We start from the raw sequence: 20,467 nt of genomic DNA on the forward strand, positions 1-20,467 counted from the left end.
AATGTATAATATTGTATAATGTATACGGAAGCATAAATAAATTCTGACATTCGCTCCGATCACGAGCTTGTTGAACAGAAATCTGAAACCACGCTGCAGAAAATACTCGAGCCAGTCGGACCTCAGATTACACATGTTATATCGGGTTTAAAGAATAAAAAAAAAAAAAAAAAAAGACACGCATCACCTTAGAGCGTGAAATACGTTGTTATTACTTACACCGCGGACATAAATAACACAGCATTCAGTTTACAATAGCCGCACAAAAAATGAATGGAAATAAGATTGAATACTATCGGAAATGTGATCTATAAATCTATAAGCCTACACGTATCTAATTAGAAGTAATAAAATATAAAACTTTCCAATTTTGACCCAATAACTGATGCATCCTTTATAGATACCTGATATAGTTTTGCATGAAACTGTTGCCTGTATAGAATTGAACGATCAATAGCTGATATACACTGAGAAAAATTTCATTTGTTACAGTAACTAGAAAAATTCAGTAAAACAGTTATCGTTAAGAAAACTGTTTAAATATTGTTGGAATTACGAAAAACGAGGCACGCGTAACCATTTTGCGCCATTGTCCATCCTTTTTTGGTAATTGCAACGCAAAATCAGTTTGTGAGGTTTACTCTACTTTTTTAGTTAAACAAGGCTTTAACGTCAATTCATTGTTGCACAAGCATTAAATTTTTGCAACACTTACAAGAAAATATAGCAACAGCGATCGTAATGAGAAAGAATAGTAACGGATACTAGACTTTCCGGTAACAGCTAGAAAACTAATTTTCATTTTCTACCTAGAACTATATTTTTCGATTATGGTAAAAAATGAAAATATTTAAGGACTGAACGGTAACCGGAACTAAAAATTTCTCTCAGTGTAGAGAGTCACGAAATGAATTACACTATATCCGTATGTCTAACTAATTATAGTTGCAACAAGATTCGAATACACGTAGCGTGTTTCGTAATTATAATTGTCATTAGTCATTGCCGTCGATAACTTGCCTTGGCTTCCGGCTTGTGGTCGCCCAAATGGGCTTCGGAGTTTTTCACCTAATTTTAATACCTGAAACCTTATTTTCAGGTCACGAGCTGACTCGGTGCGATCAAAGTCACCGCCAACGGCGTCACCGGCTTCACCAGGACCTCTGTCAGGCTCGTTTCACGGAAGTTTTCACGGCAGTCTTGGCAGCGATGGAATGTCATGCAGCAGCGCGAGGTCCTCTTCGGCATCGCCCGACTCGGCTCGCTATTCATCTTCCCAGATCAGCAAACCAGAGGTAAATACAATTGTTGATAAGATAGGAAGTGACGTCAGGGAAGACCGGAAAGTTTGGCCGAAGAATTTGAGGGGAAGATTTCGGTGGAATTTTGAAAATCGTTACCACAAGCCGTATGAAAAAACCCTTCCACAGATTTTTAGATTATGGTAGTATAAACCTTTGAGGCAAAGTTTTAACCTTCTGCGATGAAAGTTTATGCGCAAGGCATTTTTCACAGCGATCGGCAGAATCTTCTTTGAAAGGCTTTTCGCGTACACATTTTCATTGCAGAATGTTCAAACTTTTTTTTAACGCGTATAATACCATAGCCTAAAACTTAGCAGAAGGATTTTTTAGGCGACTTTTACTAAATCGTGTAAGAATTAAGAATAAAACTCTGGTTATTGTAAAAAATTTTACCGAAGTCTCCCCTCAAAGATGATTAACCCTTGGGTAAGTTTGGTGACCATTACTCGGCTAGTAAGTGCACCTGGCACCATCAGAAGCTGTGTTATGGATCCGGTTGCTTCCTTATCGACGGAGCCGTTTATAAAATTCAAATGAGCCGGAAGAGTCAGGAAAACTGGGAAAAACGGAAAGACCTATTGTCTAAGACCTCGGTGAATTCTGGAGCCAAGAGTATTCAAAATGATCCGAAAATTTAGAAAAAATCGAGTGGGAGACAAATTTTTTCGTTTGTAGACAAATCGGAGGAAAATTTATGTAAGATAAAAATTTTTATTCATTATTTTATTTTGTGGATATTTATCGGAAAATAGTCATCTCAAATTGTTGCGATTTTTCTGAAGAAGATTTCAAGAAACCGCACTTTTGTGCGAAAATAATCATGTGTCAAAGATATAAGTGATCTTACTTCGTTTAACTTAAATTGTTGCTACCTTGAAAAGTATTTTTTGAACAACTGATTTTCGCACACAATTTATAGCGTACCCCTTTTTCTTGCGAAGAAACATTTTCCATCTGCAACACGGGGTGTAATCCGTAGATGGTTCGTATTAGTCAACTGACCTAAAACGCGGCTAATGCACTCCGACAGATACGAACTACGGTCGAAGACTCGCGTTGTACACCCACCGCTACGGCATCTTTTGCTTCCAGAATAAGCAACCGAAGTGACACGTTCAATTTAGGTTGGCAATAGCTCAGGTAATGTAGGGATCTGCTAACTCAAGTGCGCGCAAAATGCGATTCTAGCGGGCGGTTGAAGTTCGTAGTTAGAGGTTCCTACATTACCTAAGTTATCGTCAACCTAAATTGAACTCGTCACTTCGGTTGCCTGTTCCAGGGGCGACAGATATCTTGACGGTGCGTGTACATACGCCTTTGAGTATAATTCGTGCAAATCAAGATTGCAGGTCTACCGGTTGACCGAGATCAAACGGGGCAGCTACCTACCGCTATTAATACACCTCCGAAAGGAAATCGACTTGAGTCATCGACAGATGTCATTGGTACACCACCATGTGCACTGTTCTTTCACTTGTTATCCAATACCCCCGATCTACCTGGCTATGATCAATGCAACGTCACTTTTGAAATCCTGCAGAAGCGGTTCATTCTCACGCGTCATGTAAAATGTTGTGTTATTTGTATAATGTTTCATATTTAAGATTAGATCTACACCCAAGTTTGATCCTGTTTGAAAATAAGTTTTGAAAACCGTTCCTTCGTCTGGCTACGTCTATTTCAAAAATGGGACATTGCTTCTCGTTAGTTACACTCGAATTCATATTTACGAGCATTATTGTATACATTTATTTTTTTTTTCGAAATCTGCGTTATAATAAATGCGAGAATTTATTCTATTGGTAAAATGGCAAAATGTGGAGGATCTTCTGTCTCAAAGATTCGTTAGTTTTTCTCTAAAGAATTTGCGTTTCCACAATGTGAAAAATATCTTGACCGAAAGAAATCTGTGCTTAACATTTTTTTCTCCCTTTTTGTCTTGTTGTAGATTACAAAGACTGACAGCCGTAAAACATCTCTGCGCAGATCGGGTCCGTCGAAGGAATTCCTCGACGCCTGTCTCGAAGCCCACAACGTTTATCGTGCCCGACATGGCGTTCCTCCTCTGCGAATCAACAAACAGGTCAAAGCCTTGCTCAGTATACTTACAGTTAATCCCGTTTTAGTCGGTATTCCGTTGTCCACCTTAAACGAGTTTTTGTGTCTTTCTTCCTTTTCTTTTTCCTCCTCTTATTATCCTCCGTGTGGCAAACCGAGGACAGCGCTAATTGCTACGTTAATTGCCGGGCCATTAGCACCGATTAATTCACCACGATTGCTGTTCCATTTATATACCGACGAAGATCGATCGTGGAAAAAAAATCAAGGATTGTCGGCATTCGTGATGCAACTTTTACACCAACGTCTTCACTTCTTATATAACCGCGATATTTTACCGATGCATCATATTGCACCGAAGAGTTTCCGGTTTATGACGTTATTAATCTAATCTTCATCCCACTGGAACGGTTGAACAATTTCATATCTTTTGGAATATCATTTCAATGAAAGATTCTTTCACTTTATTGTCGATTTATAATTTGAAATCCAATCATTGCTTTTCCAACTCATGTTCTTTTTTTTTTTGTAATACTTCAAATTTCTCCAAAGCCTTTTTTCATTACTATTATTGTTGTTGTTATTTTACTTTTTTTTTCCTAACTGCGCAGAATACGTTCAATACATCGTGCATGAATTTATAAATCTGACTACTGATTTCACCGAGGAAAAAACTTTCAAACGAATGAATTAGGCAATGACGAAAAGATTTATTTACAGATGTGTAAATCGAGCCAAGACTGGGCAAACATTCTGGCAGTTAAGGGTCGGCTAGAACACAGAACGAACATTGACTACGGGGAAAATTTATTCTGCATGTGGAGTTCAAATCCAAAGAACATTGTAAGCGGAGAGGAACCGGTCAACGAATGGTGAGAAACTAATCACTTGCCGAAATTTGAACGAAATAACGTATTTTTACAGTTCTGAAAGTCGTCCGCGTCGATCCTGGCAATGCAAATAAATTGTAAATCAAAATCTTACTTACAGGTACGCCGAAGAGGCGCAACATCAATACGGAAAGGAGCCAACGACCCTGAAGACGGGTCACTTCACGCAAGTCGTATGGCGAGATAGTTCAGAGCTGGGAATCGGGATGGCACGTAATCGTAACGGGGAGATTTACGTCGTGTGCAATTACAATCCGGCTGGAAATTTCTTGGGCAGCTTTACTGAGAACGTTTTACCACCCGGTGAAGTTTGTACACCGAGGAAACTTGGCAGCGTTAACGCCCAAGTGAACCTCATAAACGAGACGTCTTGGCAACAGGAAGCTCTGTTGGTCCACAACGAGTATCGTAGAAGACACAGAGTTCCGGACCTCAAGCTTAACTCCGAACTGACAGCTGCTGCTCGGGTGAGAACTTTTCTGTGGTATTCAATCTTAAGAGTTAAACGAGTAACAAACATGACTTGAACAATTTTTGCCATATTTGATCAGTAATTTAGTCTCAGGTGAGACTTTGCTGTGGTATTCAAATTTAGGACTCAAGGGCAGCTGAAAGCTGGACCAGTATCAAACATGACTTTGGACAATTTTTTCCATGTTTAATCGGAAATTTAGTCTTGGGTGAGACTTTGTTGTGGTATTCCAATTTAGGAGTCAAGGATACCCAGACCAACATCAAACATGACTTTGGACAATTTTGGTCATGTTTTATCGGAAATCGACCTGAAAAATGCATGATTTGGTTGTTGGATAGTAATTGAAATAAAATGACCGCGACGATTAAGTCGTTATTCAAAAATCGCCGACGTAGTTAGTTTCCCGACTATGTGATCATATTTTTTTCTGTTCGACTAGGCCTGGGCGGAGACTCTTCTACAAACGAACAAACTGGTTCACCAATCCACGTCACCGTATGGTGAAAATATTTACTCAATGCACTGTTCGGACCCGAAACTCGTTGTCTCTGCGAGGGAAGTGGTTTCGAAATGGTACTCAGAGAAAAAGGATCACAAGTACGGATCGGAACCAAGAGTTCTTAACACATGTGAGTTGTCAACTGTCACGTTAGTCTTGATATCGTGTCGACGTCTATATCGGATATTCGTTTTAAACGAGTTTGGTTATTGGTTCTAAATTTCTAATCCGTTTCCTTTTGTCGCTTTCAGGTCACTTCACACAAATAGTATGGCGTAATACAACGGACATGGGAATAGCGATGGCTCGGAGGAACGGTACCTGTGTCATAGTAGCCTGCTATCATCCTCGGGGTAACATCGTTGGTCAGTTCACCGAAAACGTGCTGAAACCAAAGTGAAAATTGATGAGCGATCCACGTTCCTCGTAGACCAGATGGACGTAACTTGTTAATAGTGTACCTAAGCCTGTATTTATATATATTTATATATATATTATACATAGATATTATACACATATGCATGTAAAGACCATATATAGACATAATAAACATTCCATACAAGCATACATTATAAGCGTGACGAGGTACTTTAATACCTGCAAGAACGGAGTATTAAGATTCTTACCTCTTGACATTCGCTATGCTCAGATTGTCCGGCGCAGCCTCAAGTGATTAATAACGGTATTTGATGAGACATGATGTCAGTGTCTACAAATTAAGTAAAAAAAAAAAATGGAAGAGATGCTGAATAAATAATCATCATAGTACGTGATTCGAATACGCGAAGCATGTGACGAATACACACGAATATATGTATATGTATAAGAAGGCAACTGATCGATAGCGTTGCAGCCTATTAGTTGCAACCGGGCACAGTCTGAATACGATGCGGCCACGGATCATGAGTTACGGCCGAGAAACAAGAGATTTCGTTACTCATTCTTCTACTGTTAGTTCACCGTTCGTTTTCGTGTCTCTTCTGGGTTCTAGGTAATTCATTTAGTATGGGAAAATTCGCACAAATCGATTCTGACACATAAGATTTTTCACTCGCAATAAAGTGAGGCTGCTTCCTTTGAATTTTTGGTCAATATGACAACGATTCGATCGAATGTATTGTAACACACATTTGAAAGATACGAGCAAAATTTTTCATCATCCAACTGTCGCAGAACGGCAGCGTTATCAGCTGACCCGTTAACTGAAGGATATATCTTCAGTCAACGGCTGACCATCGAAGGGCCTGGCGGCTTGAGTCTGGAATCGGAAGGAGAGATGAAGTGTGTATTTCTTGTATGAAATGTGAAAACTAAAATCATTATACATCATATCATATCATCATACATCATACATCGTACATCATACATCATACATCACACATCATCATACCTAGTATTACAGTTCGAAACCAAAGTTTGAATTTTCGGATGTTCGGAAAGTGACGTCACCAATCTAAAATCGGCTAGCCGAGTTCCTCAGTCGGGTAACAACCGCGCAGTAGAGCGGACGGATGAGAGTCGCGCTCCGCAAATTTCGAGTACCGGGTTCTCAACCTCCCGGATCCCGCGCTTCGGGTCCGCTACGCGGTGAAACTCGACTTCCAGGACAAGCGCTCCGTGGTTCCTGGTTCATGCTTACAATAAATTATTTCAATTCGTTTTCCGCGCAACCCCAAATTCGGTAGCTGTCAGTCCGCTAATAAAATTTCTCGACTTCCAGGATAAGCGCTCCGTGGTTCCTGGTTCATGTTTACAATAAATTGTTTCAATTCGTTTTTCGCGCAACCCCAAATTCGGTAGCTGTCAGTCCGCTAATAAAATTTCTCGACTTCCAGGATAAGCGCTCCGTGGTTCCTGGTTCATGTTTACAATAAATTGTTTCAATTCGTTTTTCGCGCAACCCCAAATTCGGTAGCTGTCAGTCCGCTAATAAAATTTCTCGACTTCCAGGATAAGCGCTCCGTGGTTCCTGGTTCATGTTTACAATAAATTGTTTCAATTCGTTTTTCGCGCAACCCCAAATTCGGTAGCTGTCAGTCCGCTAATAAAATTTCTCGACTTCCAGGATAAGCGCTCCGTGGTTCCTGGTTCATGTTTACAATAAATTGTTTCAATTCGTTTTTCGCGCAACCCCAAATTCGGTAGCTGTCAGTCCGCTAATAAAATTTCTCGACTTCCAGGATAAGCGCTCCGTGGTTCCTGGTTCATGTTTACAATAAATTGTTTCAATTCGTTTTTCGCGCAACCCCAAATTCGGTAGCTGTCAGTCCGCTAATAAAATTTCTCGACTTCCAGGATAAGCGCTCCGTGGTTCCTGGTTCATGTTTACAATAAATTGTTTCAATTCGTTTTTCGCGCAACCCCAAATTCGGTAGCTGTCAGTCCGCTAATAAAATTTCTCGACTTCCAGGATAAGCGCTCCGTGGTTCCTGGTTCATGTTTACAATAAATTGTTTCAATTCGTTTTTCGCGCAACCCCAAATTCGGTAGCTGTCAGTCCGCTAATAAAATTTCTCGACTTCCAGGATAAGCGCTCCGTGGTTCCTGGTTCATGTTTACAATAAATTGTTTCAATTCGTTTTTCGCGCAAGCCCAAATTCAGTAGCTGTCAGTGGGCTAATGAAATTTCTATAACTTTATAATCTTCTCATAATCTTTTTGGTAAAATGTGTCGATAATAAAATTATATTAAACCTTACACGGTATTTTTGATTTGTTCTCATCCTGAAAATATTTATTAGTATTCGAGGTATAACTCGAGGTGGTTGGCGGTGGTCGTTGGGGGTGGTTAGGGGTGGTTGCGGGTAATCGCGGTGATTCAGGAGGAGGGGGACGAGGATTTGTGCTCGGTGAGTAAAACACTTTTGTAATATTTGCTGGCAATTGTAATTATATTTTGTCTAAAATATTTCAAACTAGTCATGTTTACATTAAATTATTTCAATTCATTTTTCGAGCAAGCACATATTCAGTAGCTATGAATAAGCTTATACAATTTATTATATTAATAATTAATTAATCAATCAACTACTCAATTACATTAATTCTTACACAATATTTTCGATGTGTTCTTATACTGGAAATATTTATTACTATTCAAGGTATAACCTGAGGTGGTTATCGGTGGTTGTTCGAGGTGGTTGAAGGTGGTCGGAGGTGGACGAGGAGGAGGACGAGGATTTGTGCTCGGTGAGTAAAACACTTTTATAATATTTGATGGCAATTGTGATTATATTTTATATAACATATTTCAAACTAGTCATGTTTACAATAAATTATTTCAATTCATTTTTCGCGCAAGCACATATGCAGTAGCTATGAATAACATCATACAATTTATTATATTCTTAATTACTTAATTAATTACATTAATCCTTACTCAATATTTTTGATGTGTTCCTATACTAAATATATTCATTATCATTCCAGGCGTAACCCGAGGTGGTTGGCGGTGTTTAGAGGTGGTCGGAGGTGGACGAGGAGGAGGACGAGCTGGACGAGGAGGAGGACGAGGTGGACGAGGTGGACGAGGAGGAGGCGGCGTGGGTCGCCGGAGAGGAGAGGAGAGGAGGGGAGGGGGAGGGAAGGGTCGGGGTTGGGAAGGGTGGGAAAGGGGGAGGAGGAGGAGGGGGAGGGAGGGAGGGCAGGCGGGCGGGCGGGCGGGTGGGAGGGAGCGTGGGAGGGAGGGAGCGTGGGAGGGAGGGAGGGAGGGAGGGAGGGAGGGCGGGCGGGCAGGGGTGTGGGGGGGGGGGGGGGGGGGGTATGCTCTATCAACTCTAACGGGCTCACGTTAACATCCGTCCTCCACCCGCCCTCCCTCCCTCCCTCCCTCCCTCCCGCCCGCCCGCCCGCCCGCCTGCCCGCCTGCCCTCCCTCCCTCCCCCACCTCCTCCCCCTTTCCCACCCTTCCCAACCCCGACCCTTCCCTCCCCCGCCCCCTCCCCTCCTCTCCTCTCCTCTCCGGCGACCCACGCCGCCTCCTCCTCGTCCAGCTCGTCCTCCTCCTCGTCCACCTCCGACCACCTCCAAACACCGCCAACCACCTCGGGTTACGCCTGGAATGATAATGAATATATTTAGTATAGGAACACATCAAAAATATTGAGTAAGGATTAATGTAATTAATTAAGTAATTAAGAATATAATAAATTGTATGATGTTATTCATAGCTACTGCATATGTGCTTGCGCGAAAAATGAATTGAAATAATTTATTGTAAACATGACTAGTTTGAAATATGTTATATAAAATATAATCACAATTGCCATCAAATATTATAAAAGTGTTTTACTCACCGAGCACAAATCCTCGTCCTCCTCCTCGTCCACCTCCGACCACCTTCAACCACCTCGAACAACCACCGATAACCACCTCAGGTTATACCTTGAATAGTAATAAATATTTCCAGTATAAGAACACATCGAAAATATTGTGTAAGAATTAATGTAATTGAGTAGTTGATTGATTAATTAATTATTAATATAATAAATTGTATAAGCTTATTCATAGCTACTGAATATGTGCTTGCTCGAAAAATGAATTGAAATAATTTAATGTAAACATGACTAGTTTGAAATATTTTAGACAAAATATAATTACAATTGCCAGCAAATATTACAAAAGTGTTTTACTCACCGAGCACAAATCCTCGTCCCCCTCCTCCTGAATCACCGCGATTACCCGCAACCACCCCTAACCACCCCCAACGACCACCGCCAACCACCTCGAGTTATACCTCGAATACTAATAAATATTTTCAGGATGAGAACAAATCAAAAATACCGTGTAAGGTTTAATATAATTTTATTATCGACACATTTTACCAAAAAGATTATGAGAAGATTATAAAGTTATAGAAATTTCATTAGCCCACTGACAGCTACTGAATTTGGGCTTGCGCGAAAAACGAATTGAAACAATTTATTGTAAACATGAACCAGGAACCACGGAGCGCTTATCCTGGAAGTCGAGAAATTTTATTAGCGGACTGACAGCTACCGAATTTGGGGTTGCGCGAAAAACGAATTGAAACAATTTATTGTAAACATGAACCAGGAACCACGGAGCGCTTATCCTGGAAGTCGAGAAATTTTATTAGCGGACTGACAGCTACCGAATTTGGGGTTGCGCGAAAAACGAATTGAAACAATTTATTGTAAACATGAACCAGGAACCACGGAGCGCTTATCCTGGAAGTCGAGAAATTTTATTAGCGGACTGACAGCTACCGAATTTGGGGTTGCGCGAAAAACGAATTGAAACAATTTATTGTAAACATGAACCAGGAACCACGGAGCGCTTATCCTGGAAGTCGAGAAATTTTATTAGCGGACTGACAGGTACCGAATTTGGGGTTGCGCGAAAAACGAATTGAAACAATTTATTGTAAACATGAACCAGGAACCACGGAGCGCTTGTCCTGGAAGTCGAGTTTCACCGCGTAGCGGACCCGAAGCGCGGGATCCGGGAGGTTGAGAACCCGGTACTCGAAATTTGCGGAGCGCGACTCTCATCCGTCCGCTCTACTGCGCGGTTGTTATCCGACTGAGGAACTCGGCTAGCCGATTTTAGATTGGTGACGTCACTTTCCGAACATCCGAAAATTCAAACTTTGGTTTCGAACTGTAATACTAGGTATGATGATGTATGATGTATAATGTATGATGTATGATGTACGATGTACGATGTATGAAGATATGATATGATGTATAATGATTTTAGTTTTCACATTTCATACAAGAAATACGCACTTTATCTCTCCTGCCGATTCCAGACTCAAGCGGCCAGGCCCTTCGATGGTCAGCCGTTGACTGAAGATATATCCTTCAGTTAACGGGTCAGCTAATAACGCTGTCGTTCTACGACAGTTGGATGATACAATTTTTGCTCGTACCTTTCAAATGTGCGTTAAAATACAGCTAGTTACTTTGCAGCTTTTCTTAATAAGTTGATAAATAATCACTTCAATTCATACCCGACTCTAATATTTTAGGTCACGAGGTTGGATGTCACACATCATTGGCGACTACTGTAAGACGTGAAATTTTCTGAATTTATAATAAAAATTTTACCGTTCAACCCAAGAACCAAATTCTTGACGCAAGACTATCACTTCAGATAATTGATACAAATTACCTACTACTTGAATAACTAGCTTCAAAATTAAGAAAATCGTATGCAATATATTATCCAATGCACTTACCTAATCTCAATTTTGCGGGAAAATTAAGACCACAATCGTGACAGAAATAAATAATTTTTAATTAATTGTTTCAGCTGAAAAGAAATTACAAATATTCTCAGTTTTCATATAATGTGTTAGGCAGTGAGAAGCTATAGGTGTGAAATTGTGAAAAGTCATGGGGAGAAGTAGCATCAGTCTTGCAACATCTTCGCATTATACACAAGAAAGTTTTACAGGGTAACAAGAAGAAGCATTTCAGCGTACGTGGATATAGTGAAAAAAATTTTTTGACAATGGATTCGACCGCAAAATAAAATTTTAACTAACTACATGAAATTTCACTGCAGGTTCAGTACATCGAATTTTTTTTTCTAACAATCATAAGTATAATATCATCTCATTAGTTTCGCATCTACTGTAATTATACACCAATTATCATCGAATAAATTAACATCATAAAATCACACACATATTGAAATATAGACTTATTATAATGAAAACTAGTCAATACTGACAGGTTGGTGAATACACACCGCAAGCTTTAACCGTCTTGCATGGTCAGAAGAAGTGTTTAGTAATGCAATACTTGTGAAATGCAGCACAAAAGTATTATTATACTACGTATGATTGGTAAAAAATAAATAATATATTGATGAATCAGAATAAAATGCACTTTTCTACCATATTAAACGTAGAAGAACACGTAGAGAGAAAACAATGACGAGTTATATCATAAATAATTAAATGCTATCAAACTTGTGCGCTGTATGGCAAAATACACGTATTTAGGAGCAAAAAGACATTAGGAATTGAAGGCTTAGAACTTGAGGCCAGATTGAACCTCGTGCATCGTCTTTGCGGATTTTTGCAAAAGATCGCGCTCTGTGTCCGTAAGCTGCTGCAGGACGACTCGGGATACTCCGTTTTCGCCCAGGACGCAAGGAAGGGACAGAAATACGTCCTCGGTGATGCCGTGGAATCCCTGAAGAAATACAATTGAGATGGTAATTTTTGCGGAATCGTATCGCAGCACGAGAACTATTCGTGAAATCTCGATGATAATGACTCACGTTGACGAGAGTGGAGATCGCGTGGACGGAGCTCATATTGCGCAGAATCGATTGCGCCAAGTTTGAAATGCTCAGACCAATCGCCCAGGAAGTGTACCCCTTTAGCTTGATCACCTCGTACGCACTCCAAACCACCTGCTTGTGGATTTCGCCCCAGTTCTCCGGGTCCTGATCGGTACCAACTTTCTCGTTCAGGTCGCGAAGACGCACTCCAGCGATGTTTACACCTGACCATACGGGAACTACGAAAGAAAATGTGCTCTAATTGTAGCAAAAAAATCGTTTGCCGTAAAATAAAGATAAATAATTCTCTCAATGTGTCTACAGCTGTATCGGTGTAACCAAATTCATATTAGGGTTGAAAATTTAGACCTTAATTCGAACTTTCTGAACGCATGTATGTATAATATTTCGGTTGAAATATTTACCGCGACGGTATCATGGTGAGTAATTTTGGACATATCGACTAGTCTTTCACACAAGTCTGGATACTGAAGGGAGGAAAAAATGTGTTCAAAGTGAAACCAATATGGCGGCCACAGTCAGCCTGCTTTTTCAGCTGATGATTAATATTCTTTTCACTCTTTTCATTATTCCACGCTATATGCACTCGAAGTTTTGGCAATATGTCGTTGCATGCGCTGACAATGAGTAATAATGATAATAACAAATTGACCTACTTTACACGCCATATTAGCCTCACTTTGTTCAAACAAAGTAGTGTGCAGGTGGTTTAGAAATATCCAAACTTGTCCACAAGATCTAGTTCGAAATTATCGACTTGAAAGTTTCCACGTACCACTTGTGTCACCGTGTTCTCCGATCACCCATCCGTGGCAGGATGTCGGAGCGATTTCGAGTCTCTGTGAGAGAAGGAAACGGAAGCGAGCAGAGTCGAGGTTCGTGCCGCTTCCGATAACGCGATTCTTTGGCAGTCCCGAGAGTTTCCAAGCGACGTAAGTCAGTATGTCCACGGGATTAGAAACGATCAGGAGAGTTGTTTCCGGGCTGTACTTCACCAGCTGAGGAATTATGCCCTTGAATATGTCTGTGTTTCTTTGCACCAGGTCCAGCCGCGTCTCTCCTTCACGCTGACGGGCTCCCGCAGTCACGATGCAAATCGTCGAATTCGCCGTCGCCGCGTAATCCGTGCTCGCGTTGATCCTTGCGTTTTTTAGGAACGCACTGCCGTGCTGAAGGTCCATCATCTCGCCCTTAAGCTTGTCGGCCATCACGTCGATCAGCACCACATCGCTCGAGACACTCTGTAGAGGAGAAAAAAGGGGCGATTATAGACGACGTTTCAAAATACGATATTTATATACGCTGATCGGAGGTAATGATAAATAGGGGAATTGTAACCAAAAAGATAACGATAAAAACGGGGGATTCCTAAGATTTTAAAAAGAAGGACTGGTTTGTTCGACCAAATACGTTTTTTTTCCTCTCTTTTTCCACCGTGCGGTAGACCGTGGAGTGTTCTTTTTTCAAAAAGACGGTTCTGTTGAATTACTCATTTTTGTAAAATTACATCAGAGTCGTGACTCTGGATAGCGTTGCCTGTATTTCAATAAGCAAAGTTCACCTTATCTTTTTTCAACAAAAAAGATGAAGAAGCATCACAGATTTATCTACCTTGATAATAAGGAAAGATAAACTGAACTCAAGTTATCTCTGCGTTGAGAAAAGATGTGAATCAATCTAAGATGACTATCTTATGTAGATAATCCACAACACTACATGATTTTCGTAACGACGAACCCCACGCCCAAAAAAATTAAGATGGCTGAATTTGTTAAATTGGTCTGAAAACAGAATCACTGATTTGTATACTATCCAAAATTCTGAGACGATGGATTTTTTGGAGTGATAATGTAGAAGATATTCTACTATGGAAGAAAATTATTTCGTAAAAAATGTCGTTTTGCTTCGAAGTGTCTTTAATCAGTAAATTGTTTGATCTGACGTTGAATTATTCAAAATTCGATTCAGAATAGAAACGAACATTTTTGAACAAGCGATTTCTTTATTATAAGCTATATTACTCTAACAGTAAATGTAGACTGCGATATGTACTCACGTTGGTCAGGATGCTGAAGGCGCAGGCCATGCCGACCTGACCTACACCAACGATGGTGATTTTGTTTTTACCTCCCGAGACAGGCTCGACGACTGTTTTCAACAGCCTCTCTTTGATCGAAGTCATTATTCTGAAAGTGAAATCAATATTGTTATAGCTTTTACTCAGCATAGCGGATTCATGATTAGGACTTCATCTCATGCTCGATTAGAAACTGTCATTTCTGATTATCTACGCAGCCGATCGTCTACATATGATTATCGATGACTATCACATTTTTAAAGTAATCTTATACTGGTTTATGTATTTCGATATCATAAGTAAATTAATCCGTCATTGATACACAAGCTGTAAACTTCATAAACGCCAGTAAGCAAAATGCGTATTTTAAATTTATGCTTTATTTTTTATCAATCTTCAAATACTTGTCACACCGTTTATGTTTACGGCTGGTCTGGAATAATATCGAATTGTCTTTGACGTTATTTGAAAATAATAGAACGATGCAGATCTGAAGCAATACAGCAACATCAGCATCTTTAGGGAGATTAATTTCAAAATGTTGATGATATCGTTCACCAAAATCTGCTGAACGAATCGTAAAACTTCATCTCTTATGACATAAAAGCTTCTAATGTTTCCCACTAACTTCATCATGGTGAAATACGGACAACAATTAGTACGGGTAATAAGAAGCGAAAAGAAGAACGAAACGCGAAACTCATAAATTATGGTCAGTAAGAAATCCAGGGAACCTGGGGATCTATAACTTTAGAAATGACATTATTCTCCCTGTTCCAACCTTTTTTCATCTGTAAGTATTTCGAGAGAATCTTTCCTATTTTAAACGGTCGATAATGTAACACTCACAACGTTCGTACCGAGCCTTGTAAGATTCCTGGTTGACGAACGGAAATTCGAAGCCCTGTTCCCTTTGTCAAAATTGATCCAACTGACTGATTCTCTTTGCACTTTTCTACCAATATATAATATAAGGACTGACCGAATAGACACCAGAAATACGATAGAGTCTGAAGTGAGGGACTGAACTGATTTCAGGTACAACGAAGGAAGCTGTCCAGATTAAAGTGCTGCGATCAACTTTTGCCCGTGAATGCTGCGAGATCACCTGATGGTTTGTGGGTGGCTCTGCACCAGCTACTCTTATGCCTGTTTCCCGAATTCAGGGTGCGATCAAGTCTTCCCGGATTCCCCCTGCCTCAACTGTCATCGCGCAGGCCTGGCTTTGACCTACTAACGCACTTGGCGTCCTTGGGCAGATTTGACTCTTTTGACCTTGCCGAACGCCTAGAGGTCGAATCACCCGGACCGTATGGATGATGGTATGGAGCCAAGCTCGTAACTCGCTCACGTGTGTTAATATATTCGATGCGTGTATGTGGTCTCGAGTCCAATAAAGAAAGTTAGTGTGCTTTGTATGCCTGTAACGCGTGCATGGAATCTCTTATTTTATTTTGTCCATTCCATGTACCCAGCACTGTATTCTCTTTACTTCTCTGATGCAAATTGCGTTTTCATCTTATACCATCCCAGTGATCCAAATATTGTTTGCTTAATTCATTCACCAACGTTTTCACTTATTCTCATGGCATTTTATTACAACCAAATAACCAAAAGATTATCTGCGAAAATTCAATCTACGTATGAAAGTAGACGTAGCCAAAAATTGATCCTTGCACATTTGAGACAGTGGTTCGGTTTTTAGGACTGTAAAATTTCTCTTCTTACTTCTCGTTTGGATAGAAAATTTTCAAACTTATTCATTAATATACGACCAGTGCTACGCCTTTACAGTATACAGTTGCATAGAATTTCACCCGATGAACGTAATTTTTGTCAAATTCATTGCGTCTAGAACTGTTGCATCAGCGATTATAAATTTGTATAGTGTTGAAAATTAACTTCTAGTGTGATATTGGAGCTAAAAATTGAAAAGTGGAGGGATGAGTAGAAGATAAAGCAGTCAGGTTGCAGTATGCCTATAAGGATAACAGTGCAGATAGATTTGTGATACAAGGAACAGGGACAATTTACTCATTATTCACTGGGTACTTACTCCCGAAAAAATCTTCAAGAGTTATCTATTTTCGAAATCGTTATGTCTCGGGCAATAAATGATCATAAGCCGGGCTTTATCGATAAGATTTAACAGTGATAATCAAAGTAAGCTTATACTGCAGGGAATGCGAGCGTTACAGGAATAGAAATATGCATGTTTTCATATTCAGATAAAATCGTAATTCCGATCGTTTCGTAGTTTCCCTTTTTAAACGCAGATAAAGTGCAACGACCTCTGGCAAAGCTACAACAGATGGCAAATACATCTTGGCGCTATTTAATCCGATCACTACAGCTGAACGTAAATATAACCCGATAAATCAGTGTAAGTGAATATTTTTAGGTTTCTCTTCGTTACAAGAGGGCTTGAACATCGGCTGGTAAAATAGAACCTGGTGCACGAGGGTGGAAAACTTGAGACGCACCGCTCACAGATGTCAGTGCAAGTACTGATTCCATCACTGTGTATACACAAAAGTGCCGGTGAACAATCATCGTTAACAATTTTTTCAGACGACTATGACATCTAAGTAAATTGACAATGATTTCTTTTCTCCACCTCCACTTCCCTCTTGAGAACTCTGAACACATGTGTCCATTTCAGCTTAACGCGATTTTATTCAGTCGATTAACGTTAATTAACAATTGCACTGCTTTAAGAACTCGATCTGAATTCAATGTGTAGTACCTGGAACCACCGTAAATACACGTGTAGCTCTTACGTTAGCTTCTGCTCAACGTCAGACACACACGTTTATGACAGGTGGAAATAACTAGAGAAAACTGGTACTAAAGACAAGGTTTGATCGATTGAAAATGTGGTACTTACGATGAGAAGGGTAAACTTGGTCAACAAGAGACAATAAGTCCCGTGTGAAACTTGTAACAGAGTAGTAAACTCGAAGCCGGTATCGTAGACCACCTTGACCGTTTGACAACTCGCAGGATTATGTTTCCCAAGGTGACCTTACCTCGTGCTTTTATACAGTTCTATTTTCACTTTCTCGCTCCGTCGAACCCCCACTTTGGCCGCTAGTCACGAGAATTCGGAATCTAAAAATTCTAAAATCATGCGCCGAATTGACCAGCCATCAAAACCATCGCAGAATCGTGATTAAACATGAATATAAATACGCAGGCTTGACTCCAGCGGTTGGCTTGGTCGCGTAACGGCGCGAGTGCCCAACGACACGTACGATTTGAAATTCTTCGAACACTTTCACGGCGCATGCGCAGCGCCGGGCGATGTCACGAACCGCCGAATGCGCAGGCTATTCCCATCGGTCGTCTTCCTCGAAATTCTCAACGTCCCGTGGTTCCGACCGCTGATCCAATCGTGTCGCGCCTTTGGACAGCGAGCCGGTTGAATTTAAGCTCGTTTTATTCCCATGGTTCCCACTCGTATGAGTTCAATACAAAGCGGAACGAGACCTGGTCAATTCATGAAAGTTCAACGAAAACTGGTTACAATGGGTAGAAAAGATCCGCACGATTCGTGGGAATTGAGATATCGCCGGTCTCGACTTTAATTTTAAAGGGAAAGAGTCCGAATCATACTGTCAGCATGAGGCGTTGTGTACATTTGATGATAATTTGAGGAAGGAGATGCGTTGGCAAAGAGTTGGTCGAACTTTAATTCATGTTTCATGATTCGGGGTAAAGATAACAGCTTTTGACGTACAGCGAATGCTGGTGATAAAAGCGTTGTAATTAAGCCTGCGTTATTCCAATGTGATAAAGTAACGAGCGACTAACTTATGTTTGTCTGAAAGCCTATATCGGAGTCAAATGTCTGGTGGTTCACCCTCGTCTGATGAAACAAATGATTGGCCAGCAAATATCAAAATTGTACAACCTAACGCAATGTGTTGCGCTTGGCGTCATAGGATTTCATCAGTATTTCCCCGGTCTGGAATACGTGCGATTCGTCATTCGCGACTCGCTGAACCGCTATTCATTCGTCTGTCTCGCTTTCTCCGTATTGGCCCGTCTCTGTTGCTCTCTGTTACTCTCCTTCTCTACACCGCTAACCAAGAACGGGTTGACGTGTTGCTGAGCACGTGTTGCAATCACTGTAGATATTTCAAGTTCACGGTGCTTCTTGCGTCAAGCGGAAGTTGAATTGACTGCGATTGCTTTTGATAGTTTTAAGGGATATAAGAGGCTGCAGTTTCACTCCAATTACAATGTCAGAGTTATATTCTCCAAATTCGTTACTTCATTTGGGCGAAAAATATGGATCAATTTTTGTGCTCCTAATCGTTGATACGAGAAGTTAAGAAAAACTTTGTCGATACTTGACTCGACTTGAATGAGGAAGTTAGTTTGAATAGTATCATTTTTGAATTCGATTCATAGAAATTACTGAAATGTGTTATCATTTATTCGCCAGCACGTGCAGTGACTATAACATATAAACTTTGCTGATTGAAACTGGAAATGAAATACAATGAGACTTGCCGGAAGAAAAAAAGTCTGTGGCTTTGAGATAGGCAGATAATGTTGAAGCGTCATACGCGGAAAACCTATCCAGATGATATCGGAATTATTTTGAAATACGCCTTTCAGGGTAAATCCAGTCGAATTTTTCCGGATTCTTTTTCATCGGACATCCTTGAAATTTAATGAATTTCATTACTTCTTTATTGCTTTTTTTTGCGGTAACGGGATTGGTTTTTTGAACAGATGATTTACAATATATCTTGCACCCGAAATTATACTTGACAGGATAGCAATTACAGTGTTAAAAATGTTTGTAAATTTACAGCACATTTACTATAAAAAAGTGCAAATAAATTATAAATTTCGTATTCTAAACTGAATTACCAAGCATTCTCATTAAATTTGCAATAAAATCTTGTAACTTTGCTTAACTTCATAAGCGAAATTTTACGATCCATACACGCATAAATACATCTTTGCGGTATGCGAGAATGCTGCCTAAAAAATTGGAGCATATTGAGTTAATTTTAATTTTGTTGCTAAGAAATTGGTTTGGATCTTGTTTACAGAAGTTAATACGCGGATAGGTGTATATTTGTATAATCTCCAAACGTTGGATGCGTAAAACGGTGGTATATGGTAAGTACAAAAATACACTTCTAGTTAAACTGCTTTCCATAAACAAGGCATTATGCAGCGAAGACTCGCGCGTAATGCATTATAATGCGAAGCTAATAACTCAAGAAAGTTATACCTATACCTGCACTCTATGCCCGAAGCGAGTAATAGAGCAATTTAATAAATTGTCGAGGGCAGCAATTAGGACGCCGCTAAGTATTACCAACGAGTCTTTGATATCGTAATTACTGTGGGTTAATGCATGCGCATTCGTTAGTGACGGCAAACTCGTCGACTCCTCTCGGACCATTCGTGGGTCCCAACGAGGCACCGCCGTTGCAGGAGGTGCTTTCACGAGATCGCGTGATTGTAAGTTACGATGAAACCTCGTTGGAAAACCGTGGCAGGTGATTTTGGACCCTTATGCGACAGAGCCAATCCTCTATCGAAGAAGGTAAACGATGCGTTTATTGGGTCGTCAATACCCACGCCGAACCACGAAGAAGAAAACCACTCGCAGTAAACACTTGTCTCCAACGATCTCGCCGTATTTGAATGAAAACGGAGTTAATCTAAAGCAACGACGATGAAAAAAGTCCCCAATACTCAAAGTACCCGTTGCTCTAAAATAAAAACAGCTGACATTACGGCTATAATGTTGGGTCATCATTACTTTGGAATAGATCGATCCTTCAAAAGTATGTAAAGTTCAAAAATACTAAATGGTTTTGAAAATTCTTATGAGAATCCCATGAGGAACACATTCTT

The 20,467-nt window shown here is 40.3% G+C and overlaps 2 protein-coding genes across 9 annotated transcripts in view; one reads left to right on the forward strand and one right to left on the reverse strand.

Annotated features, from left to right (window-relative positions):
* The window catches only part of LOC124298928 (secreted protein PRY1-like), a 56,343-nt gene extending 50,550 nt beyond the window's left edge, over positions 1–5,793 (forward strand). For all 6 annotated transcript variants that reach the window (XM_046751604.1, XM_046751605.1, XM_046751608.1 and 3 more), the window contains 6 exons: positions 1,100–1,295; positions 3,253–3,387; positions 4,083–4,234; positions 4,353–4,719; positions 5,167–5,356; positions 5,478–5,793. In XM_046751604.1, the coding sequence (XP_046607560.1) occupies positions 1,100–1,295; positions 3,253–3,387; positions 4,083–4,234; positions 4,353–4,719; positions 5,167–5,356; positions 5,478–5,626 (1,189 nt within the window). In that variant the 3' untranslated portion in view covers positions 5,627–5,793. The remainder of the gene's footprint in view (positions 1–1,099; positions 1,296–3,252; positions 3,388–4,082; positions 4,235–4,352; positions 4,720–5,166; positions 5,357–5,477) is intronic.
* Positions 5,794–11,466: 5,673 nt separating this feature from the next.
* Positions 11,467–17,606, reverse strand: LOC124297644 (L-lactate dehydrogenase-like). Of its 3 annotated transcripts, none has more exons than XM_046748882.1 (5): positions 17,469–17,606; positions 14,561–14,690; positions 13,280–13,745; positions 12,481–12,722; positions 11,467–12,392 (listed from the first exon to the last, which is right to left on the reverse strand). In XM_046748882.1, exons 2-5 carry the CDS (start codon positions 14,684–14,686, stop codon positions 12,228–12,230), a joined length of 999 nt encoding a protein of 332 aa, XP_046604838.1. In that variant the 5' UTR covers positions 14,687–14,690; positions 17,469–17,606; the 3' UTR covers positions 11,467–12,227. The 3 variants fall into 3 exon arrangements, with proteins under 3 accessions (XP_046604838.1, XP_046604841.1, XP_046604840.1); XM_046748885.1 differs by lacking the exon at positions 17,469–17,606 and adding an exon at positions 15,442–15,736; XM_046748884.1 differs by lacking the exon at positions 17,469–17,606 and adding an exon at positions 15,431–15,736.
* Between the last annotated feature and the right edge of the window lie 2,861 nt (positions 17,607–20,467).

This window comes from Neodiprion virginianus, chromosome 2 (assembly GCF_021901495.1).
Source record: "Neodiprion virginianus isolate iyNeoVirg1 chromosome 2, iyNeoVirg1.1, whole genome shotgun sequence".
Lineage (NCBI taxonomy): Eukaryota > Metazoa > Arthropoda > Insecta > Hymenoptera > Diprionidae > Neodiprion > Neodiprion virginianus.